The sequence below is a fragment of the Setaria viridis genome, chromosome 9 (genome assembly GCF_005286985.2).
Source record: "Setaria viridis chromosome 9, Setaria_viridis_v4.0, whole genome shotgun sequence".
NCBI classification, from domain to species: domain Eukaryota; kingdom Viridiplantae; phylum Streptophyta; class Magnoliopsida; order Poales; family Poaceae; genus Setaria; species Setaria viridis.
Genome location: NC_048271.2, coordinates 51994887 through 52018803, shown reverse-complemented (window position 1 = coordinate 52018803; position 23917 = coordinate 51994887). Strand labels below are relative to the sequence as shown.

Here is a 23917-nt window from a genome sequence, read left to right as displayed (position 1 = left end):
ACATGAGGAGCAAGTGGAGCAACCCTTCAGGTAATTTTAGAATTTGGGGTTCTAATTAAACCACCCAGCGAAAAATGTTGAACTATAAAGTAGGAAAAAAACTCTCCAAAATTTAGCCATAGACAATTGATGGTCCTGTTTAATTAGCTTGCTTGTAGACTAGTTGCATCAAGAGTCCAAGACACGGCAGTGTCATACTGTAATTGCGTAAAAATGGACTCTTTTTTTAACCATGGCGTGGACGTATGCCTGGTATTTCTATATGAACGCCAATTGGAACATGTATTGATAAAGTGGATCATCGCTTCTTTGATACAATTTTTAGAAAAAAAATAGATAGTCACTGGAATCCCAATGACGCATGTGATTGTTGTGTCCTGATAAAACTGATATACAGTTGGTAACAGGATTGAGATTTTTTCCAAGATTGATCTGGTGGATTGGTTCGTCCATATATAACTGACGAGCACACGGTAATCCTACTAGCTCCGCTCCCGAGCCACGGCCATCTCCCGTTAAAAAAAAAACATCGGGGCACCGGGCACGTATAGTTCGTAGGTACAGGGGGGTAGCAACACGGTGGCGCTTTACGTAGAGATCTTTGTGTGTGTGGTGTTGGTGGTGAGGGAGGCTAGGGGCCCGGCGGACCTCTCGTTTAGAGGCGTGGAACAGCGGCGGACTAGCAAGATATCCATGGGCTATATGGGCGCCGGGCGAGTAGGCGTCTTCCCCGTGGGAGAGGAACATCACGTGCCGAAACGCTCGTTTAATTTCCGTCCTTCCGTCGTCGTCGTTGCTGACGCTGGCTCAGGCAAGCCTGGACTCACCAACACAGCCAACCAACTCCCAACGTCCTCTGACCTATTAAAAGCCGCTCCAATTCGGAGAGAAAGCCACAGACCGATCGACGACAAGGGAGCCCTCCCCTACTCTCCCCGCCTTCTTCAAAACACATTCGGAGAGCTGCTAGCTAGCGTCTCCGTGGAGGCGGAAAACATTAACCAATTTGGAGAGGGAGAGGCTTGGATTGATTGCATCGACACGATGGCTACGGACAAGCAGCGAGGGGACGATGACGCGTCCCGCCGGGAGGCGCTACTGAACGCCGACGTCCGGAAGGAGGAGTGGCAGGTGGTGGCGGCCGGCAGCGACGACGACAAGCCGCTCGGGCGGATGGTGTTGGAGGAGTCGAGGCTGCTGTGGGAGATCGTGGCGCCCGCCATCTTCAGCCGCATCGCCACCTTCAGCATGAACGTCATCACGCAGGCCTTCGCGGGCCACCTCGGCGACCTCGAGCTCGCCGCCATCTCCATCGCCAACACCGTCATCGTCGGCTTCAACTTCGGCCTCATGGTACGTACGTACACCTACGTCGCCACCGCTACCAATAACCTTCGTTCCTCGGCGTCCGTCGACCGTCGTCGTCCAATAATAACGTTCGAAGATTTTCTCGCCTGTGTTTTTTCAACTCCTGAAAAAGAGACACGCCTGTGTTTTTTTCAATTCCCAGGTGATGCATAACCTCATCAAAATATCAAATGCACTTGCTTTCTTCTGGTAATCATTCTTCAAGCTCACCGCTCTCGAGATAGTATTAATTATAGATCCGGACGCAAAGCCAAACCGAACGGTGCGTGGATGAGTCCATTTCCGCTACATGGGATTGCGATCTGCGTGGGGTGACATGAGGGTAGTCCCAATGGAAGAAACCAACCTAATTTCCATAGTCTAGGATATGTATCAAGAAATTATCCTTCACAATGCAACTTTTTTATCTAGAGTCTAAATAAAAATCCAACCAATCATTCTCCCTTCTAGTACCAGATCCTCTGTGCATCATGTAAAGGAGCTCGAGTGATGGGTAGCAGCGGTGCAAGCGCAAAGGATCCTGCAGTAATTAAGAAGAAACTACTTGGGTCTCACCAATGCTGAATCACTGGTTTCTTAGCTCATTGGTGCGCGTGAGGACTTAGTTTCCTCTCTAAGAAATGGTTTCTCTCTCTCTCCATAATAAATCTACTGTCACATCAGCAAATTGCTTAGTTGGCATGATAATTAAGAGGGATAGAAACTATCATCAATATCCCATTGGGACTGCCCTGAGATAGCAGGGATCCCCTTCCAGGCAGTGGCAGGTCATCATTAGAGAAAGGAAACTGCGACCGCCGCCGATGTACAAGCTGAGTGGCCGGCAGCTGCTGCCATCGCTGCGCCTGCTGTTTAGGATTCGCATATCGGCCTCGCACAGCGGTCGCTACCACGGCTCCTCAACTTTTAGGATCTTAACTTCAGTGGAGTAGTGGACGAATCGACAGAAAGCTGATTATGTTGTTATCACCTGACTTGGGCAAAATTTAGCCATACCATAGGATTTTTGTATAACGTCGAAACTACGTAGTTTTCCCCATTGGTCGGTCGGCATTCCCGAACTGGATGCCCTTTGTACTGGTGCCACAGAAAATTTGATTCTGTAACCCCAATAGCTTCATGTGGGTCCCCAAACGAGGAACACGGGAGTGAGGCTGCTCGATCGGCTGATCCTTTCCGTGCCTTTCGACGTCAGGCCAGGAGCGTACTACAGGCCGGCTACTAACCGAGTTTTGCATTGGTTCTTCCACTGAACCAGGAGCTTCCATTGGACGAATCCTCTCCACTCGTCGGGTTTCACATCTGCGTAGGCCTCTCAGGAACTTTTCTTGCTCGTGGTCTCCTCTCCACATCTCTTCATCGTTAATAATAAGTTTTGTAAGGAAAGAAAGAAAAAGGAAATGGTTATTATCATATTGTATGTCGTGTCTGACTGACGTGGCGCCACATGGCTGAAGAATTAACAACCCATTGCATGCACGTCACCCTGCAGCTGGGCATGGCGAGCGCGCTGGAGACGCTGTGCGGGCAGGCGTTCGGCGCCAAGAAGTTCCACATGATGGGGGTGTACATGCAGCGCTCCTGGATCGTGCTCCTCCTGTGCGCGGTGCTCCTCCTGCCCATGTACTTCTTCGCCGAGGACGTGCTCCTCCTGACGGGGCAGTCGCCGGAGCTGTCGGAGATGACCGGCCGGGTCTCCGTGTGGTTCATCCCGCTCCACTTCTCCTTCGCCTTCCTCTTCCCGCTGCAGCGGTTCCTGCAGTGCCAGATGAAGAACTTAATCAGCGCCGCCGCATCCGGGGTCGCGCTCGCCATCCACCTCTTCGTCAGCTGGCTCTTCATCTCCAAGTTCCAGTTCGGGCTCGTCGGCATCGCGCTCACGCTCAACTTCTCGTGGTGGGCCACCGCCGCCATGCTCTACGCCTACGTCTCCTGCGGTGGGTGCCCGGAGACGTGGCACGGCTTCTCCCTCGAGGCCTTCACCGGCATGTGGGATTTCCTCAAGCTCTCCTCCGCATCGGGCGTCATGCTGTGGTACGTGTAGTACGTCGTCTACGTGCTGCATGTGCTCCATCACGTACTGATAATCTGACGTTGGCATCCAGCTTGGAGAACTGGTACTATAGGATCCTCGTCTTGCTGACAGGAAACCTCCCGGACGCGGCTATTGCAGTGGATGCACTCTCCATCTGGTACGTAATTGACCTATCAATTTTGCTTTTTTTTTTACCTCACCAAAGTAAAAGTAGCCACTACAGGATATGTTTCATCTGAGAACGAATCTTTTTTAATTTGTTGTGTGCATACAGCATGACGATTAACGGGTGGGAGATGATGATTCCCCTTGCGTTCTTCGCAGGCAGTGGGTATGTTTATTCTCTTTGGTACACATACATTTCGTATTATGCATGCATGCATGCGCAATGTTGAGGAGATTTGGTGGTCGATTGTATTCTTGCAGAGTGCGTGTGGCGAACGAGCTCGGCGCCGGCAACGGCAAGGGTGCCAGGTTCGCGACCATCGTGTCATCGATTACCTCGCTGGTGATCGGGCTCTTCTTCTGGGTGCTCGTCATGGTTCTCCACCACAAGTTCGCCATCATCTTCACCTCCAGCAACGTCGTGCTGGCCGCCGTCGACCACCTCTCCGTTCTTCTGGCCTTGACCATCCTCCTCAACAGCATCCAGCCGGTCCTCTCAGGTCAGCTATCTTCCTTATAAACACGCCCATATTACAGCCCATAAGATACATATGACTATTGGCCCAGCCCGATAGGGCTGTACTGACTGACCCAGAACATTCACTTCAGGTGTTGCCGTTGGGTCGGGTTGGCAATCCATGGTGGCCTACGTCAACATCGGCAGCTACTACCTCATCGGCATTCCCATGGGCATCCTGCTCGGATGGCTCTTCAACCTTGGCGTGCTGGTACGTTGTGATCGAACTGTGCTGTGCAAATCCCTCTCGCCGCCAGTCACCTGTGCAAGCTCCAACATCATATTGCTTCGCCGCCTGAAATTGGTTTTCGCAGGGAATCTGGGCGGGCATGATCGGCGGAACCGCCGTCCAGACGCTCATCCTGGCAATCATCACGGTCCGCTGCGACTGGGAAAAGGAGGTGAGCTAAACCAAAAGTTTTGTGCCTGTTGCTTGTGGATCGAGAGCTAACGATTTGGATCTGACGTGGGCTGTCGTTTGCATGCAGGCCCTCATCGCGAGCACGCGCATGGAGAACCTGTCGGAACCGGAAGTTAGTTGATGGCGAAATTTCAATTTTTTTTCTCTAGGGTAGTACGTGTGTCACCATATTTTGCCGCATGGGAGAAGAACGAAGAAGAAGCTCAAGGGTAGCATTTAACGAGATGGACCGTTGCCAGCATGAAGCCGGAGGTCCGTTTCACTGAGTTTCGTAGTCTTCGTCTTTCTGCATAGGCGAGAACATTTCACGTCTTTGCACACACTAGTACCGTGCAAGCTAGCATTTCCCATGCAAGAGAAATGTACAAGCATGCCGAATGGATTCGCTTCCATATAAAAAAAAGGAAAAAAAATCTGAAGTGTTTCTCTCCCTTTCGGCTTAGTTCCAGTGATGGGTTCATGGCTTTATTTACTGTACATACGGTCCATCCCATCAGCTGCTGGTTATTCAAACAGAAAAAAGAAACTACTGATCTAGACCCTCAGGCTGATACTATGAAGTGTAGGTAGAATCTAGAGCCCAAGTGATCGGTCACAACTCGTCGCATGTAATGTCATTGTCCTCGTCGGCTGCAAGCGGGTATTTTTTTCTAGGAAAGCTGTGCATCGTTGTATTAAACTCGGCGGAGATCAAGCTCACGCCACACCCGTGCACACTCAGTATGCATGCAGAGAACCCATTGGCTGTTGGCCTTATTTAATTAGACTGCTACTACTCATGCTGGAGACTACCTAAGCGCCTAGCGCCTGCAAGGATCCACAGCTCGGCCTCCTGCAGAATGCACTCAGTCAGCTCCTGTCCTGTGGAGAGCGCTGATTGAATAATCGTGCATTGGGCTCTTTCCAAATGCTTCAAACTGCAAGCGGGCACTGAAAAGCACTTCCTGCGATTTCGGCTTTCCCTTTCGCCAGGGAAGTGTTTGTACTGCTGGCTGCTATACCTGAGTATGTCGTCCTGCAACTAACCTTCCATCTAATCCTTTTAGTCCCGATTAATATTGCACCATGACTAAAGTAGCTTTAACCCCGGATCAAAAATGTACCACCGACGACCAGCGTGGGGGGAGCTTTAGTTCCGGTTATAACGACTATAAAAAATTGCACCAACGTCCTCCCTTTTGTCCTAGTTGGAAGGCCTCCCCTTTTGTTCCGGTTGGAATTACCAACCGGGACAAAAGAGGAGGCATTTTATCTTGGTTGGTATTTTCAACCGAGACAAAACCCTTTCACGCGGCCTCCCCTCTCTCTCCACACCTTTATCTTCTTCTCTCCTCCTCTCCATTTCTATCTTATCTCTTCTCCTATCTCTATCTCCAGGGGCAGGTCCTTATCTCCAGGCACAGGCGGCGGGCGGGCGCGGGCGGCCGGGCCTCCGGTGGCGGCGTGGGTGAGCTGGCATGGCGGGTGGGAGCAGGCATGACGACGGGTGTGGGGCGTTGTGAATTTTTTTTTATTTTTTTCAAAACATTTTAGTTTCGATTGGTAACACCAATCGGGACTAAAGCGGGTCTTTAGTCCCGGGTGAATGACCCGGGATTAAAGACCCCATTTCATCTTGAAAAATTTATCTCCGATGAATTTTTGGTAGATTTGAGCTCTAACAACCGGAACTAATTCTCAGTTTTCTACCACTGCTGACCTGATCATTCGGATCTTGAAATGGCACCAACCATGCATATATATAGCATTTCTCATCCGTGTCTGCCTCAAGTTGCTGCTCGGGCCGGGGTAGGTGCAGATGTGGCTCTGAGAGATTGACGCTCCAAATGACTAGCATCCTACCTTGATTTTTCAGATTTCCAGCCGTTTGCAGTTATGCACGTCATGCATAGTGCTGACGAGACTTTCTTCCCAAAGGCCCGGTGCTTCACCAAGCAGAACGGAAGTGTCCGGCGGTTGAGCACGAATAGGCAGCGCGCGAGCGTACCAGCGGGAGTGCGTGAATACAGCAGTTCAACCACGCGCGGCTTGTCGGATTCGCTGGCGACTGCTGCCACGTCCGCCGCCCGATCAGCCAGCCGCCCCTGCCCGTTAATCCGCCTCTACCTAGCTAGCTCCTCTATTAAAAGCCGGGCAGCTCGCCCGTCCTGTCCACTCTCCACTCCCCTCTCCACTAACACCTCGACAAGAACCAAAGAAAGCGTAGCAGGGCAGGGGAGGGAGAGAGGGAGAGGGGGGTTCTGGCCGTCTCGCCATGGATCACCATAGTCAGAGAGAAGGAAGATGCTGGGAGGAGGACAGCAGCAGCTGCAGCACGGTGGCGCTGCTGAACGGCGACGTGACCAGGGGGGAACGGGAGGCGGCCGCGGGTCGTAGAGCAAACTGTGGAGCAGCGTGTGGGCGGAGTCGAGGAAGCTGTGGGTGATCGTGGGGCCAGCCATCTTCGACCGCATGGCTACATACACCATGAACATCATCACGCAAGCCTTCGCCGGCCACCTCGGCGACCTCGAGCTCGCCGCCGTCACCATCGCCAACTTCGTCGTCGTTGGCTTCAACTTCGGCCCCATGCTACGTACACCTCGGCGGCCTGCTTTTAGTACATGTATATATAAGTGAAATACATTTTCAAAAAAATACGGATTCCTTCCGTGTACAAGTGCCCCGGGTTTTTAGGAGTTCGGCACTAGTATTATCCAATTACATCAATTTGATTGCATAGGACTAGCACTCTATATGTACCAGTTGCCCTTTTAAGAGGGCACATTATTAATAGCAAGTTTTTGTTGAGTTTCGGATCCAGTTACCCTTAACTAATAAGTAGCATAAGAATTAATATACTCTTAGAATTCTCTTGGAGCTTTTCTTTTTTAAAAAAGGAATTATGTCAAATCATTGGTGCTCTTTTAGGCACCATTTATTTTGTCGGGTCAAGGCACCACTTACAGTTGTAAAATGAGTGGAAAACTGTCTTTTTGGCGAAATTAGACTTGTATTGATGCAAATATCGGGGCTAGATAAGCTAGTTTATCAATCACATCAAGACACAAACGCAATATCATCGTACATGATGATGGGAGTCCTTTTGACTACGACTTTGACGGATGCTTTGATTTTTCCACATGAGCAGCAAGCTAGTGGAGCAAGTATTATTTTTACCGTGTCATTTCACTTCATGTGAGTTTAGAATTTGGAATTCTAAAGCACCTGGCGAATAAGGTGGAGCTATAAAGTGAAAAAATGGAGAGAAAATTTCACCTGAAATTTACCCAAAGATGACAATTGTTGGTCCTGTTTACCTAGCCTACAGTACGAATGAAGATTCAAGAGACACTTTTTTTTTTAAACCATGGCTTGGATGTATGCTTGGAATATCCACATAAGCGACAACTAGAACTTGTATTAACAAGTGGATCATTGTTTCATCTGATACAAGCTCTTAGAGAATCTTTATAAAAAAAAAGCTCTTAGAGAGAGAAAATGGCAGTCGATATATAGCATCCCATGAGTGACACATGTGATCTCTGTCCTGATATACACACACACAGTTGGTGTCCGGATTGAGAATTCTTTTTTTCCAATTTGCTTTGTGATCTGAAGACGAGCACGTGACAGTCGTCACAGTCCTACTCCGCTCCGCATCCATGGTATAATCTGAATCCGCTGCAAAGCCTGCAAGCATTGGTCCCTGTTCCTACTGCAAAAGCGATCGGTTGGTACTAATCCCGTGGGTGCTACGCTAATTACTCCTTCCAAAAGGACCTGGACCTCCACGATATTTGGGCACGTTCGTCCGTCCGTACACGCAGATAGCGACGGGTTGGAAGTTTCAGTGTGGCTGCCGAAATCGCTGTTTTTTTTTTATCTGGCTGCTGCGCGCGCACAGGCTGCGCCGTGTATGGTTGCGCCAGGCCGTGGGCTCGTCGTCGCATGTAGGCGTGTAGCACGACACGATACAATATGTACCTGTCCTGGGACACACGGTCACACGTACGGGCGCTGGATGCGCGTCGTCGTGGGAGATCAGGTTCTGGTGGGGCGTGTCACGGAGCGGATCCGTCGTGTTCGGTAGGCGGCCAGGCCCCGTGGATCTCGTTTAGTTTTAGGAGGTGAGAACAGCGAGCCGGCAGCGAAATGATTCATGGGTATAGTAGCTGGCCGCCGCGGCGCCGCGCGAGCAGCCTAGGCGGCGGGAGCGCCCAACGCTACGGGGAAAAGCTCGCGCGCAACAACCACGCGTTCCCGAGACGCACGGGCGCGCGCGGCTCGTCCCTGTCCCTGGTATACACACCCATCTTCGCTACTGTCTTTGCTTCCGTCGTCGCTGACGTTGGCTCCGGCGAGGCTGGACTCACCAACACAGCCACGCAACTCCCAACGCCTCCTGTCCTGCCTATTAAAACCAGGCCGGTCTCTCACGCTCCCCTTCGGAGAGAGCCAGACCGACAAGAGTCCTCCTCTAACTGCCTTCACATCAGAAAGCATTTGGAGAGGTAGAGAGATCGAATAACCAAGAGGCTTGGATCGATACGATGGCCACGGGCGGCAAGCAGAGAGGGGATGACGAGGAGGAGGCGCGCCGGGTGTCGCTGCTGAACGCCGACGTGAGGAAGGAGGACTGGCAGGTGGCGGCGGCCAGAGACGACAAGCCGCTCGGGCGGAGGGTATGGGAGGAGTCGGGGAAGCTGTGGGTGATCGTGGCCCCCGCCATCTTCAGCCGCGTCGTCACCTACAGCATGAACGTCATCACGCAAGCCTTCGCGGGGCACCTCGGCGACCTCGAGCTCGCCGCCATCTCCATCGCCAACACCGTCGTCGTCGGCTTCAACTTCGGCCTAATGGTACGTACGTGCACGCCGCCCCCGCTACCTGCCTGCCTTCCTTCCTCGCCGCCCGTCCCAAGTTCCGCCCGGCCAATCCTGCAATCGATCCGCTCCGCATTCTCTTCGGCAAGGCAGCCAAGGTTCCCCCTTTTTCCCCCTAAGGACAATAGTGTGGCACAAGTTTTCCTGATCTGATAGCATGCGTGGGACATGTGCGTCGATCGTCGTTTCGTGTGTGCAGTCTACAAGAGGATCGCAGAGTCTAGATCGAGCTCTAAGCTATACGCTAGCACTATCTACTTCTAGTTTTTTTCGTTTTCGTTTTTGTTTTCTTGTGTTTTTCCCCCGAACACTAGCAGCTAACTGGTCCGGACTACTTCATTTACACGGTGCATGCATTTACTACGTATCCCAGCTGCCGCTATCTCGGCTGTACTACACGCATCCATCCATACCATACGTGTCGTCGATAAAAGGAAACCAAACTACTGTAACTGACATACAGCCAGAAATAAAGCTACGGCTGAGTTTTTTTCCCAGGCGACGCATCAATTCATAAAAAAAAATCAAATGCACTTGCTCTCTTGTGGTAATCCTTCAACCTCTCAAGATAGTACCAGTATTCAGATTCGAACTGTGACGCCAAACCGACCGGTGAGTGGACGAATCCATTCCATTCCCGCTACTTGGATTGCGATCTGCTTGGGATGACATGACAGGGAAGGATCCTTCCAGACAGCGTACTGAACTTTCCTTTCTCTTCTTGTTCGCACGCGTCGATAGACAAGTAAAGAAAGGAAACACTGCGAGCGCCGCTGAGTGGCCAGCAGCAGCTGCCATCGCTGCTCCTGCTGTTTAGGATTCGCATCCATTACTGGACTCGCACAGGTTCCTCAACTTTTAGCTGCATTCGTCAGTGGATGAATCGACAGAAAGCTGATTTAATTTTGCCGTTATCACCTGACTTGGACGTAATTTAGCCATACCATACCATAGGGTTTTTCTTAGTGGTGTTAGGCACTACACTTTGTCGAGCGTCAGTTCTAGGCTTATCTCGGCACGAATGAACTGGCGATAGATGAAAGATCACGGGGCAGTTGCCATTCCAAGTTTCCAACGGGTTTGGTGTGTCAGCTGTGCGTAGTTTCGATTAGATGGAAATTTGCGTATTTTCGTTGTGGATCAGTAAATTAAGTTCATCTTTTTGCCTAGATGGGTATGGTCGATGCGTAGTTTCTTCCCCTTCGGTCAGTTCGGTGTTGATGAACATCCAACGCGTGCGGTATTCCCGAAGCATATGTTCCTACTGACCAGTATGACCTACCCTGCCAAATTGTACTAGCGCAACAGAAAATTGATTCTGTAATCTGTGATCGCAATCGTCTCGGTCCCCAAACGAGGACCACGGGAGTGCTAGCTGGTGCCTTTCGGTGCCAGGGAGTGTCCAACGAGTCCACCGGGAGCGAACCGGCCGGAAAAAAGAAATCTCTCTGCATTAAGTTTTTTCCAAAAAAAAGAAATAAGTAGCTGATGAACAATGCTTGTGACCATGCAGCTGGGCATGGCGAGCGCGCTGGAGACGCTGTGCGGGCAGGCGTTCGGCGCCAAGAAGTTCCACATGATGGGGGTGTACATGCAGCGCTCCTGGATCGTGCTCCTCCTGTGCGCGGTGCTCCTCCTGCCCATGTACTTCTTCGCCGAGGACGTGCTCCTCCTGACGGGGCAGTCGCCGGCGCTGTCGGCGATGGCCGGCCGGGTCTCGGTGTGGTTCATCCCGCTCCACTTCTCCTTCGCCATCCTCTTCCCGCTGCAGCGCTTCCTGCAGTGCCAGATGAAGAACTTCGTAAACGCCGCCGCCTCCGCCGTCGCGCTCGCCGTCCACGTCCTCGTCAGCTGGCTCCTCGTCTCCAGGTTCCAGTTCGGCCTCGTCGGCATTGCGCTCACGCTCAACTTCTCCTGGTGGGCCACCGCCACCATGCTCTTCGCCTACGTCTCCTGCGGAGGGTGCCCGGAGACGTGGCACGGGTTCTCGGTCGAGGCGTTCGCCGGCATGTGGGAGTTCCTCAAGCTCTCCTCCGCGTCGGGCGTCATGCTCTGGTACGTACGTCTACTGATACCTCGCGTTGAACATGTCTGTGATGTCGCCCATTGGGCCTCAACTGTGGGCTTACGGCATTTTACGCCTGCAGCTTGGAGAACTGGTACTACAGGATCCTCATCTTGCTGACCGGAAACCTCAAGAACGCGGCTATTGCAGTCGATGCGCTCTCCATCTGGTAACTAATCGATCGTTCTCTTGTTTCTAGCTAGTACCTCCCCAAATTACCCGCTATGCAGTTATTACAATGGTTTCATCTCACAACGTATGATCATTCCCTTTTTCTTGTGTGAACGCAGCATGACAATTAACGGGTGGGAGATGATGATTCCGCTGGCATTCTTCGCAGGCACCGGGTAAGTTAATCTTTGTAAACATTTCGTATATACTGGGGCATGGTGCACCCCTGGAAGGCAAATTTCCTTTTTCTCTGGCCGTAGATATTTTCTAAGACTCCTTTTCGAAAAAAATATTTTTTAAGAAAATATTGTGAAAACATAGGAGTATTCCATAGTCCAGATGCATAATAATATCTATTAAACTAGAAAAGTTAAAACGACCTACAATTTGGAACGGAGGACCGGAGGAAGTATCTAGCATTGCTATTTCTACAGCATTATACATATAACATACTGCAGTAGAACAGTACAACTATTTTTAGTAACAACTTCTGTTGTCTCATTTCCAACTTTCCAAGAGAGTAATGGAATTCGTGATGGGCGATAATTGTTACTCATTTACATACTATTCCGGCGTCAAAAGGGCGTATTTGGATTCTTGTTAAAGTTTAGCTCTTGTTACATGGAATGTTCGGATACTAATTAGGAGGACTAAACATGAGTTAATTATAAAACTAACTGCAGAAACTCTTAGCTAATTCGCGAGACGAATCTATTAAACATAATTAATCCATCATTAGCAAATGGTTACTTTAGCACCACATTGTCAAATCATGGATTAATTAGGCTTAATAAATTGATCTCGCGAATTAGCCTCCATCTGTGCAATTAATTTTGTAATTAGCCTATATTTAATACTCCTAATTAATATCAACATCCGATGTGATGGGGGCTAAAGTTTAGCCTTAGGGGGTGTTTGGATCCTTGAGCTAAAGTTTAATCCATGTCACATCGAATCTTCGGAAGCTAATTAGAAGGACTAAACATGAGTTAATTATAAAACTAATTACACAGGGTAATTCGCGAGACGAATCTATTAAGCCTAATTAATTCATGATTAGCACATGTTTACTATAGCATCACATTGTCAAATTATGGATTAATTAGACTTAATAGATTCATCTCGCGAATTAGCCTACGCCTATACAATTAGTTTTGGAATTAGTTTATATTTAATAATAATAATTAATATTTAAATACGAAACTTTAGCCAAGCACCCCGTAGGATTTGCTCGACCAGGCATGATTAGGTCGACAGACTGCAGCAGTGCAGTCTCGTAAGTACAGCTTTTCTTATCATTCGGTCAGTTGCCCTTTTCCCCCCGATCCTTCGGGGCTTCCGGCATCTTCTGGTCCACGTTCTCGTCGTATAGCTTTTCAATTGTTGTCACTGTCATGCTGCCGTGCCCCAGGCCCCCAGCTATGCAGCATCGCGACGTGCGATCGATCTGCGTACACTGTGCGCTTCAGGCTAGCTGCCGCCGGGACCAGCCTCGGGACTCAGCTGGAATCCGGCCGGCGTCCCTAGATTCTTCTCGGCTCGGGCTATGTTTAGTCCACTCCAAAATCTCAACTTTAGTACTATGTAAAAAAAGATTCTTCATCACATCAAAATTACGGTACATGCATGGAGTACTGAATGTAGACGAAATTAAAAACTAATTGCACAGTTTTGTTGTACTTTGCGAGATGAATCTTTTGAGCCTAATTAGTCAATATTTGGACAATAATTCACAAATTCAAACGAAACGCTACAATATTGCTATAGTAATTTTGTCACACCAAAGTTGGGCAACTAAACAAGACCTCGGCCGGTTGCTAACCTGCTGGCTGCCGCGCGCGCATGCCGTGCCTAGCTAGCTCCTGTTTTTGTTGGCAGCAATGACATTCCTTCATGGTAGCAGTTACTCTCTCAGCTCTCAAATTAAAACAAAGGCGGGAACCGTACGTGACCATGTAGATTTTTGCGTCGCGAAACGTGGCGATAGGGGGCATCAGGCATCACCTGTGTTTGATCGAGCGACCATCTTTTAACATGCATATTCGAGAATCCAAAGCTCTGGAGCTCTCTACTTCTCTACTCGTAGTGTCCAGCGGAAGGGCACGAAAGGCCCAGGGGTTCAGGAAAAGACGAGCATATATGATTTGCCATAGCCTGTGGCCGGCGACGTCTAGTCTGTGGCTGCTGTTCAGTACAGTACCACACTACAACCGACGTCTAGCTAATATTCGAATTTGGTGGTCGATTCTTGCAGAGTGCGTGTGGCGAACGAGCTTGGCGCCGGCAACGGCAAGGGCGCCAGGTTCGCGACCATCGTGTCGTCGATCACCTCGCTGGTGATCGGGCTCTTCTTCTGGGTGCTCATCATGGGCCTCCACGACAAGTTCGCCATCATCTTCACCTCCAGCTCCGTGGTGCTGGACGCCGTCGACAACCTCTCCGTCCTTCTCGCCTTCACCATCCTCCTCAACAGCATACAGCCCGTCCTCTCAGGTCCGTAAAAAAAAAAAGTGGTGTTTTACATTTACCTTCTTCTGTGGGCCTGACAACATCTACAGCCCAAACAGGCCCATTTCCAACATGAATTATCAGCCCAATAGCTGTACTGAGCACATGAATATTCATTCTCGTTTTTTGGGTCAAATTTTCAGGTGTTGCCGTTGGGTCCGGTTGGCAATCCATGGTGGCCTACGTCAACATCGGCTGCTACTACCTCATCGGCGTTCCCATGGGAATCCTGCTCGGATGGCTCTTCAACCTTGGCGTGCTGGTACGTTGTGATCGAACTGTGCTGTGCAAATCCCTCTCGCCACCAGTCACCAGTGCAAGCTCCAACATTATATTGCTTCGCCGCCTGAAATTGGTTTTCGCAGGGAATCTGGGCGGGCATGATTGGGGGAACCGCCGTCCAGACGCTCATCCTGGCAATCATCACGGTCCGCTGCGACTGGGAAAAGGAGGTGAGCTACCTACATTACGCATCTTTCGGCTAAACTGCAAGAATACATTTCCGGCAAAGTGTTTTGTGCTTGTCGTTTGTCGAGAGCTAACGATTTGAACGTGGTGTTGTTTTGCAGGCCATGATCGCGAGCACGCGCATGGACAAACTGTCGCAAGTTCGGTGATGATGGCAGGATCCGGTGTACAAATATCCACCCGTAATTTTGCTCTTCTCTGACATCGTACGTGTGTGTGTTGGCCTGTCACCAATTTTTTGCCGAATGGAAGAACAAGAAGCTAGAAGCAGCTAGTCAAGGGTAACCATGTAACGGGATGGATTGTTGCTGAATGAAGACAGAGGTTTGCTTGGCTCTGTTGGTTTTGCTTGCTTCACTGAGTTTTGTGATTAATCATCATCGTCTTCTGATTAGGCGACAACATTTCTCGTCTCATCGTCTGTGGCTCTTTGCACTAGCACAATGTGCAAGCATGTCCCATCCAAAAGGAAATGTGTACAAGCATGCTGAATGGATTATTTTCCGTAAAGTGAAAAAATTACATCTAAAATGTTTCTTTCCCTCTCGGAGCATCCCATTTCCTTGTTTGAATTTGCGCGGGGCCACACCCCGGTGATGACTTTAGCTACTGCTTGATGCTCATACGGTCATACCAATGTTCAATGGGTCGCCATCTTGCAATCACACATGAGCTCGGGGATTGGATAAAGTCGCCTGAGAGCTGACCCTTTCGTGTACGACTATTGCGGACATTGTTTATGACGGAATACATTCTTCAAGGAGTTCTCTTTGACCACCGGCCAAAAAAAACAAAAAAAGCTCCGGCGACCGGCGGTGCGGTCTAGTTTCTGTTTTGGACGGTCGTGCCATCTCGTGCCAGATCACAGTTGGAGGCAATCAAAGGCTTCCAGAGTTCCAGGTAACCGATGCTGTAATTTCTTGCCACCGATACTTTACAGTGAGTCAGTGACAAATACTGTATGAACTACTGTTAATGGCCTATTTAAGGAGCATTACTCGATCGCTAAAATGGATCTTACAATTCTGGGAGGCATTAAGATCGAGATCGAAAGTTTTATTATGTACACTAGAACCCTAATCTTTGGGTGCTGGTACTACCCGTATGAAAGCATGAGACATGCCGATTGTATCTAACAGTTTGCACGGTCTTGATCATCCTTACATCCACGCAAAAGCAAATCAATCAGACCTGGTTTAATGCGCCAAAGTCAGCTGATTTCTCCTTGTCGTCCCAAGCAGCCCCTGATCCGCTGGGTCTTTCCGCCGGCGCTCCGGTGATCGGGACAACCCGCTGGCTGCCGCCACCGTGGTCCTCCGGGGCGTCCGTTTCCGCCCGGCCCTGCCGCTGCCACGACACGGACCGCCAGAACGAGGCCAGCCACCACGGCGTCCGCTCCACCGCGTCAGGGTACCCGGCGAGGCTCGCGGCCCGGCGGTGCCTCCGGACGGCGGCGAGCTCCTTCATGACGTTCTCCGGCAGCCGCAGCGTGTGGCGGTCCGGCATGTCCATGGCCGACTGCGTCCGCCGGTAGTGGAACTCGTGGGGCCGCGCCGCGCCGAAGCTCATGACGGACTCGGGCGTCAACGCGGCCACCAGGCACGCCTCGTCGCGCTCGTCCTCCTCCTCGTTGTCGTCCGGTTCTTCCCGCACCGCCCCCTGACGCGCCGTCAGGTCGCAGCTCTCGGCGGGCGCGGCCGGAGGCGGGGCCACGGTGAGGTCGGCGCGGCAGAGCGGGCACGTGACGGCGCCGTCGAGCCAGGGGTCGATGCAGTCCGGGTGAAAGACGTGGCAGCATGCCGGGAGCACCCGGAGCTCGTCGTGGTCCTCGAACGCGGCGAGGCACACAGCGCACTCGAGCGGGCCCGACTTGGCCGCCACGCGCGCCTTCACGTCGCCGTAGACCGCGGTTGGGAAGGACTCCACGGTCTCCCTGTCCAGACCGACGCGCGTGCGGCGCTCCGCGTAGACGGCGCCGCCCGCTCCGTCGGCGGCCTGAAGATCCGGGGCGTGGCGGGACGGGCGGCGCAGGGGAGGGCGCGCCGGCGCGCAGCGGTTGATGTAGATGGAGAAGAGGGTGAGGACGACGAAGGCGGAGACGAGGACGACCAGCACGATCACCGTGGTCGGCGTGAACCCGCCGGCGGTTTTCGTGTGGTGCACGCCGCCGCTCGTGCCGTTGCTCTGCTGGGCGAGAGACGGCCGCGCGGCGATGGATAGAATCAGGACCAGGACGAGGAGTGGCGCCGTGGTACCGCGGCGACCCGTCGCCATCTCCGGCGAGGAGTGGATCGCCGGCGGCCGGTGGGATCTGGTCGCGTGGTGTTGAGGGATGGGGAGGAGAGAGAGGTTTGAAGGAACCGGACGTGTTTAATTACGCGGGCGCGCAACGTAACGGACGCGAGACCGGGACGCCGGCGCCGCGCCCGCGTGTGGAGAGCGGGGCCGCGTGGCGGTGCCGCTGACTCAGCGGCTGATGGTGATGGGGTGGCCGGTGGGTGACTCTTGCGTGCATGCCAGACAGACAGTGTCCTCGACTCGCCCGGTCAGGGCTCGGGGCTCAGGCGTGAAATCGTGCCGGGTGCCGATGCGGCGATGCTGATGAATGCCGGTGTGCTCTAGTTCGAGCTCCGATATTCATGCCTGTGATTTTGTCGGAGCTGCTTGTCCTCTGCACAATAATTCTCTTGTTTAAGAGGTCAACTCGCCGGTGGCCGGTGACATACTACAGCCCCATGAAAAGAACGAACGAATAAGCCTGTAGTTTGCTCGTGATTTGATAATGCGGTTTGCTTACGGAGATCGATCACGCTCTCGGAATAAAAACCGAAAAGACCGGGTCTCGCCAAGGTCACCTGAATTGAATATGTCCATTCCGTGGCACGCAGTGAGCACAGCTGCGTACCACTTCGCACCGTCTGGAGACGGTACAAACGGACGCGCTTCCTAACCCAACGCAGGCTGCAAGCGGCGCGACCTTTTTGTGGTCGTTTTCCACCGCCACACCAAGGACGACCTCTACTTCTGACCGAAAGGCTCCCAAAGCGTTGAGCGAGCCAGCGACTGGATGGCAAGCATTGGTCGAGTTTATCTGGGATAAGATCGCTTTCCGACCAGCCTGCTCCCCCGCGTCAGCATGGTCCGTTTCGATGTCGATGTCGTTGTTAATTGGCTGATTCGCAGCCTCCCAGGTAATCTGCATCCCTAACCTCACTCAAGCTAAAGGATGTTTGGATACCCTGCTAATCTTTAGCAACTGTCGCATCGGATGTTTGGATACTAATTAGAAGTATTAAATATAGTTTAATTACAAAACTAATTGCACAGATGAAGTCTAATTCACGAGACAAATCTATTAAGCCTAATTAGTTCATGCTTTGACAATGTGGTGCTACAATAACAATTTGCTTAGCTTTAATAGATTTGTCTCGCAAATTAGACTCTATCTGTGCAATTAGTTTTGTAATTAGCTCATATTTAGTCCTCCTAATTAGCATCTGAACATCTGATGTGACCCTGCTAAAGTTTAGCACCTCGTATCCAAACACCCCACGAGATTACACCCCGTGAGATTACAGAAGCTGCCATTTCAGTTTGGGGAGCAGGGGTTTCTTAACTAGCTGAACCCGGACCCGGAATGTTTCGGATGACATGCGGCGTGAAGCCGTCATAACCTCGATCGTTCTTTGCAGTGTGAAATCTAAAATACAGTTTGCCAACTACTACTTCGAGTGCTGTTGACGTCGTTTTTTAAGTGTGACGTATAGTCATGTTGGTTTCGAAGCGTTGAACGCTCCATCGATCAATAGTGTGTTACAGATCCCTTTCTCTACCTTTTCTTTTGCGCTGCGGCGTAGTCAATATGAATTCCATTGGGTACCTGACGCTATAGCTTTGAATCCCTCATCATATCGCATATGAATGTACTATTATTTTAGGATGCAAGTTGAGGATAACGAATTCGAAATGTGGACGGGGGACTTCACGCGAGCCAGATTTTTTTAAAAGAATAAAAAATAATAGCAAATCATCGTCGTCGGTTAAGGCTTATCAGCAGCGTAGCCCATCAGCCCAACGCTGCTTATGGGCCGGCGTGCCTTATATAAGGTTCTTGAGAGAGATACATCGGCCCAAAGTTTGAGACGCTTGAGTTAGGCCTTCGTCTTTTCGTGCTCGGTCTTGTTTTTGCCAAGGACGGACTTCCGTGTACAAATCTATCCTTGTAGATGTTCCTTCGTTATGCTGAGTTTTGATTGATGAGCACAAATCTAATTGTGGGTTTCTGGATACGAAAAGGGATACGATCGTTGCAGCAAACATTGAGCCGCTCGTCAACTACACAGATGAAGCTGATGACTGATGAGCGTCTGAACTCTGCCTTATGCAACGCAGATAATTCAGTGGAAGGACTGCCAGAGCATCGTATTCCCTGAGGATAACCAACGACGCGGGAACCTTGGGGGCGTTTTAGTTCGTTTGCTTATTTTTAGCACGTATCACATCGAATGTTTAGATACTAATTAGGAGTATTAAACGTAGACTATTTACAAAACCCATTACACAGATGGAGGCTAAACGACGAGATGAATCTATTAAGCCTAATTAATCCATCATTAGCAAATGTTTACTGTAGCAACACATTGTCAAATCATGGACTAATTAGGCTTAATAGATTTGTCTCGCCGTTTAGCCTCCACTTATGTAATGGATTTTGTAAATAGTCTATGTTTAATACTTCTAATTAGTATCTAAATCTTCGATGTGACGGATGTTAAAAATAAGCAGGGTGAACCAAACGGGGCCTTATATTCACCATTGATGGAAACGATATCTCAATCCGTGCCAGAACAGGCCGGCAGGCAGGGAGAGGCGCAGAGGATCTGCGTCACGAGCAGCACAGCATATATGCGGAACATTGCCGCAGATCATGATACCTCCGTGTCCGTGGTACGCGCACACCGCACGATGGAATCGCAATGCCCTAGCAGGACTAGGGTCCCGTCCAGTCGATGATTGTGTTGCTACGTGGCTCTACCGTGGCCAGCGGTGTGATGTCACGTCGGCGAAAAGTCCCGGACGCGACAGGCACGAGGGGCTAAGCTACACGTAAGAACGCATCAGGGTGTTTGGCCGGGGCCATCGTGCTCGCATCGCCCGTTCGATCGATCCGGTCCTACCTTCCATCCATGGGGAGGGAGAACGACGACACGGCCTGCGCCGGCCGGCATGGCCGGACGCCGGACGCCCGGACCTGCGCATAGAACGTGCCCAGGTGATAGGTGCTAGCGCGCTACGCGCGGGCAACGATGCCGGGGCGCGCGGCATGATTGCTTGCGCCGATCGCCGTCGATCCGCGGCCTCATCATTCTAAGGCAGCGAATAATTTGACGACGACACCCTGCCGGCTGCCGTGACCGGACCGGGCCGGCCTGGGGAATTGTAGCTGTGCGCGTACGTGCTGCTACTGCGCTAGGCGGCGGCAGGATTGCGCTGGCCGTCGCCTCCCCTTTCACTTCCTGTCCCCGGCGGGGGCTCAGGGCTCGGGGTCCGCTCCGTCCGCCCCCACGTCGCGCTTGCTTCGCTGCGGCCGCGACGGAACGAAACCCCCTTGGGCGCGCGCCGCGCCGGCTCGCCTTGAATCGCTGCGGGCGGTGGGTTACGGAAGCAGGCGGCCGCAAAATGAGTGGTATCTGCGGGGAACCTCGGGGCCAGAGGGCAGCGGCGATATGGCATCCGCGTAGTACAGCACGTGCCGTCCGAACCAGCTCGCCGGGCTCGTGAGCTCGCCAAATCAGGAGGGACTGCCGCTAGAACGGACGGGGGGCCCGGCCGTCGCCCGTGGGAATAAAGCTCGGGGCCGTGCGGCGCGCACAGTGACGGGGGCAGTTCCGCCGCTGCCGCAGCTGGGAACAGGAACCCCAGCGGGCAGCGCTCTGCGGGGGCAGACACGACGCGACTTATCGTCGCAGTTGGCCGGGAAAAAGTGGGCGCGGCAGCCAATGGTGATTGTTGCCAGTAGGCCAGCGTGCACGAGCCAGTGTATGTGGCTCAGAAGCCCTCGGTGCACGGCGAGCGAGGCCAGACCCGGCCAGGCCGGCAGAACAACAACTCTGAATTCTGTGTGCGGATGTTTGTCACGTTAGGCTACTACTGTCACTGTTTTGTGTTTAACGAAATGTGTACATGCACAAATGCAGTCTAAACGGAATCGTGTGATGTAACATCATCCACACAAAACCTAGAGAATGTGTACTAGGACTAGGAGGCTGGGAACACATCTGCGGCTATGAACACATGCACGACAGTATAGGCTCGACGCATTAGGCGCCTAGCTATAGGCTCAGTGTCGACAGAACGAGCAATTAACCACGCAGCCCCTCTTGCCAAGACAAAATTCCCTTTGTGATTTTGCATGTGTGCAGGCCGGGGCAGGAGGGGATTCCACGTGCCGACATCGGTTGTAGTTAACAAACCAGCCCTACGCCAGCCTTGGTTACATACCTGGCTGCAGTTTGTTATTAGTGCGAGCAAGTGAGCGATCGAGCTTGTCTGCTGCATGACTTCAAGGGCTTGGAGGCTTGGATTGGTTAGCTGGCATGCATGCGATGGCGGTTTTTGTTCTCTCCCTACCTATTGAAGAAATACCCAATTCAAGCAAGAGTTAGCACTATTAGCTTGGACGCTTATCACCCGCCTCGATCTGTCTTTGTAAGAAAACTGACGCATGTAGTACACCCACAGGCCACTGTACAGCGCAGCTGAGTGAGCTCTGATGATCTGATCGCGCAGAGGATTTCGATTGTTTCCAATAAAATTGACATGATCAATCTCCATCTTGGCTTAAAGTAAGCTTTGCATGGTACTAGCTGCATGTGTAAATGGGCAAAAAAAAAAAAGATGAGTATACATAGTAGTCAATTGCGGTGCGCCTCTACAATACGTACAAACCATAACAAGCCCGCCAAAAGAAAGGAAACATACAACCATTGCAGAGGACATTCTTTTTGCTTGTAGTTGGCGTACTTTAAAAAGCAATTAGTCATGTCGATCTGGCAGCTGCGCACACCACCCATACTTTTAGGGTTCATCCTGATCTGGACTGGATGAATGCAATTAGAAGAAGAATCTTTGAAATGCAAGCAAAAGGCTAATAAGCGTTGTTCATGCAAGTTGCAATAAACTTGGGTTGCAGACCAGTGAAAGGAAATGGTTGCAATATACTAGTAGTAGCAAAGGAACTGTCCAGATAGCACACAGCACTACGTACTCAAGTGCCCGTTTTGTTTAGAGCGCGTAGGACCCGGGCTGCCGGGCAGAGACGGCAGAGGTTAGCAATGCTTCCAAACTTTGCATTTCACACTTGCAGCATTTTCTTTCAGCAAATCAAATCCCCTTACCTACCTACGCATCCAAACTAATCCCCACACGAGATCTCTCAGGATTTGCACTGACTAATGACCTTGTTTGCACACGTCGTACCGCCACCGGTAATGCGGCGCGCAGGTGTATGGTTTTCGTCTTGGGATGGGAAAAATAATGGCTGTGCCAAAACTGCTGTGATTTTTGTTTCGGCATGGTTTGAGACAAGATAAGGCCATCAACATAGGATGGAAACAAGATCGCCGAGAATTGCGTTTGGCAGAGAATAGATGCCTACCTATGTTGTAGGAGCTGCACGATGGAATTGACCTTCTGTACGTGCCAAACAGCAAGGTGTATATGATGTAGTATGCCTGTGTCTTCTCGCTGCTTCTCTGGCCATTCTTTCATGATGGCCGATCAAGAGGAAGCAAAAATGGTAACATGCCGGTTTTCCTGAAGAAATCCCAGAGGTGATTTGCATGTTTGGTTAACATGATCATGCGTGTATCCACGCGGCTGTATCTTCGCTTATACGCAACAAGAACACACGCCAGAAACACAGATTAACGTAATTATGTGCCAAGTGGAGCAGCATAGGGACTATAGGTTACTTTTATCTCGTAGCATCATTCGTGTGGCATGTTAGTTAAGCACTGGAAAAAACTGAATTAGTACTACGAACCTCCTAGATTATTGTGGTTATGGGAACAATGCATTTCTAGGGAGCACACTTGCTTGCATACCATGACTTCTTGATTAGTATCTTCAAAATTAGGCGTGAAACGAGATCGGTTCTGATAGATGTTGCATTCACACAAAGGCCACATAAAATCCACAGGGGCTAGTCCATGCAGTAGAAATCAAAGTTAGCGGATACCTAAAAGCGTATATAACCTTAACGGTCGAGTTTTACAACTTACTAATATAGAGGAGTGATGATTTTGTCCTAACACAGAGAAACTGCTTTTTCCCTGTGGGTAATTAATTGTTTTGACGGTTTTTATAAAAACACACAGGGAATGTCCATTATTCTATCGGGTTCTACGTAACGCACGGGGAAATACGAGTACTCACAGGAAATCTATATTTTTCTGTCGGTCAGGAGGAAACACACAAAAACATTATAGTACACTCAGGAAAATGATGAATTAATTTATGGGTTTTACACAACACTCAGGGAAATTATGCCATACCCTCAGGAAAATTGTTCCTCAATTTTTTGGGCCGAGTAGCGGCAATTGTAGGTGGCAAGTTTGGGCTGAGTCGGCAGCAAGTTTTGGAGCGCGCGAGGAAGTCCAGCGGGAAAATAAAAAAACAACACACTTAACCCTAGCTAGCAATACCCCCTTCATTCCCTGCGCCCCTCCTTTCCCCTCCGGCGCCACCACCCAACTCGCTTTTTTCCCAGCCTCCCACGCCGCCATCCACTGAGCTCCTGCATCCCCCTAATCCCCCAACTGCGCCTCCGTCCTAGGCGCTCGCCCACCCCCGGTCGCGCCTTCGTCCATGCCACACCGCCCCGCCCACCCCGTCCTGCCCCCATCCCTGTGTGTGCCGCCCCTACCGCCGCCCCCAAATTGAGAAGCCGGAGATGTGTCCGTGACGGAGGTGTTGCCCGTGACACCGGTGCAGGACGACTTCGTGAGGCCGGTGCTGCCCGTGATGCCATTTGGAGATCTGGAGGAGCCCGTGATGCCAACATCTGGAGTAGCTTGATCGACTCCGGCCCATTCTTCTTGCTTGCAATCTGGCTAAGGTAACAAATCCATGTCTTTTCCTCAAAATATAGATGATGTGCTCTGAAGTTTTTGTAGTTGGATGTTCGTTTGTTGCTTGTTGTCATTGACTTGCTCTGGTGTGGTCTGATTTATCTGGAGATAGATTGAGGGGAATCATATAAATCTGTGCAATTGCAAAGATGCAATAACACCTTGTTTGTATTTTTCTTTTGAATGTCAATATATTTCCATGT

General features: G+C 51.0%; 3 protein-coding genes across 4 annotated transcripts; 2 read left to right on the top strand and 1 right to left on the bottom strand.

Annotated features, from left to right (window-relative positions):
• The first annotated feature begins 684 nt into the window (after positions 1 to 684).
• Positions 685 to 4938, top strand: LOC117836568 (protein DETOXIFICATION 27). The gene is made up of 8 exons (XM_034716024.2): positions 685 to 1353; positions 2861 to 3402; positions 3474 to 3560; positions 3678 to 3734; positions 3830 to 4068; positions 4178 to 4296; positions 4400 to 4486; positions 4574 to 4938. Exons 1-8 carry the CDS (start codon positions 694 to 696, stop codon positions 4625 to 4627), a joined length of 1845 nt encoding a protein of 614 aa, XP_034571915.2. The 5' UTR covers positions 685 to 693; the 3' UTR covers positions 4628 to 4938.
• Positions 4939 to 8903: 3965 nt separating this feature from the next.
• On the top strand, positions 8904 to 15124 carry LOC117839929 (protein DETOXIFICATION 27). Of its 2 annotated transcripts, none has more exons than XM_034720366.2 (8): positions 8904 to 9347; positions 10885 to 11426; positions 11519 to 11605; positions 11727 to 11783; positions 13862 to 14100; positions 14259 to 14377; positions 14481 to 14567; positions 14685 to 15124. In XM_034720366.2, exons 1-8 carry the CDS (start codon positions 9039 to 9041, stop codon positions 14730 to 14732), a joined length of 1488 nt encoding a protein of 495 aa, XP_034576257.1. In that variant the 5' UTR covers positions 8904 to 9038; the 3' UTR covers positions 14733 to 15124. The 2 variants fall into 2 exon arrangements, with proteins under 2 accessions (XP_034576257.1, XP_034576258.2); XM_034720367.2 differs by lacking the exon at positions 8904 to 9347 and adding an exon at positions 9449 to 9469.
• Positions 15125 to 15477: 353 nt separating this feature from the next.
• LOC117839930 (E3 ubiquitin-protein ligase Os03g0188200) lies at positions 15478 to 17091 on the bottom strand. The gene has a single exon (XM_034720368.2). The coding sequence runs from the start codon at positions 16855 to 16857 to the stop codon at positions 15769 to 15771; it is 1089 nt and encodes a 362-aa protein (XP_034576259.1). The 5' UTR covers positions 16858 to 17091; the 3' UTR covers positions 15478 to 15768.
• Positions 17092 to 23917: the final 6826 nt, after the last annotated feature.

Coding starts and splice junctions, on each gene's coding strand:
- LOC117839930 (XM_034720368.2), bottom strand. CDS start 16,857: ATGGCGACGGGTCGCCGCGGTACCACGGCGCCACTCCTCGTCCTGGTC.
- LOC117836568 (XM_034716024.2), top strand. CDS start 694: ATGGGCTATATGGGCGCCGGGCGAGTAGGCGTCTTCCCCGTGGGAGAG. Junction 3,735..3,829: donor GCGTTCTTCGCAGGCAGTGG/GTATGTTTATTC, acceptor GTATTCTTGCAG/AGTGCGTGTGGCGAACGAGC. Junction 4,069..4,177: donor CATCCAGCCGGTCCTCTCAG/GTCAGCTATCTT, acceptor CATTCACTTCAG/GTGTTGCCGTTGGGTCGGGT.
- LOC117839929 (XM_034720366.2), top strand. CDS start 9,039: ATGGCCACGGGCGGCAAGCAGAGAGGGGATGACGAGGAGGAGGCGCGC. Junction 14,378..14,480: donor TCTTCAACCTTGGCGTGCTG/GTACGTTGTGAT, acceptor TGGTTTTCGCAG/GGAATCTGGGCGGGCATGAT. Junction 14,568..14,684: donor GCTGCGACTGGGAAAAGGAG/GTGAGCTACCTA, acceptor GTTGTTTTGCAG/GCCATGATCGCGAGCACGCG.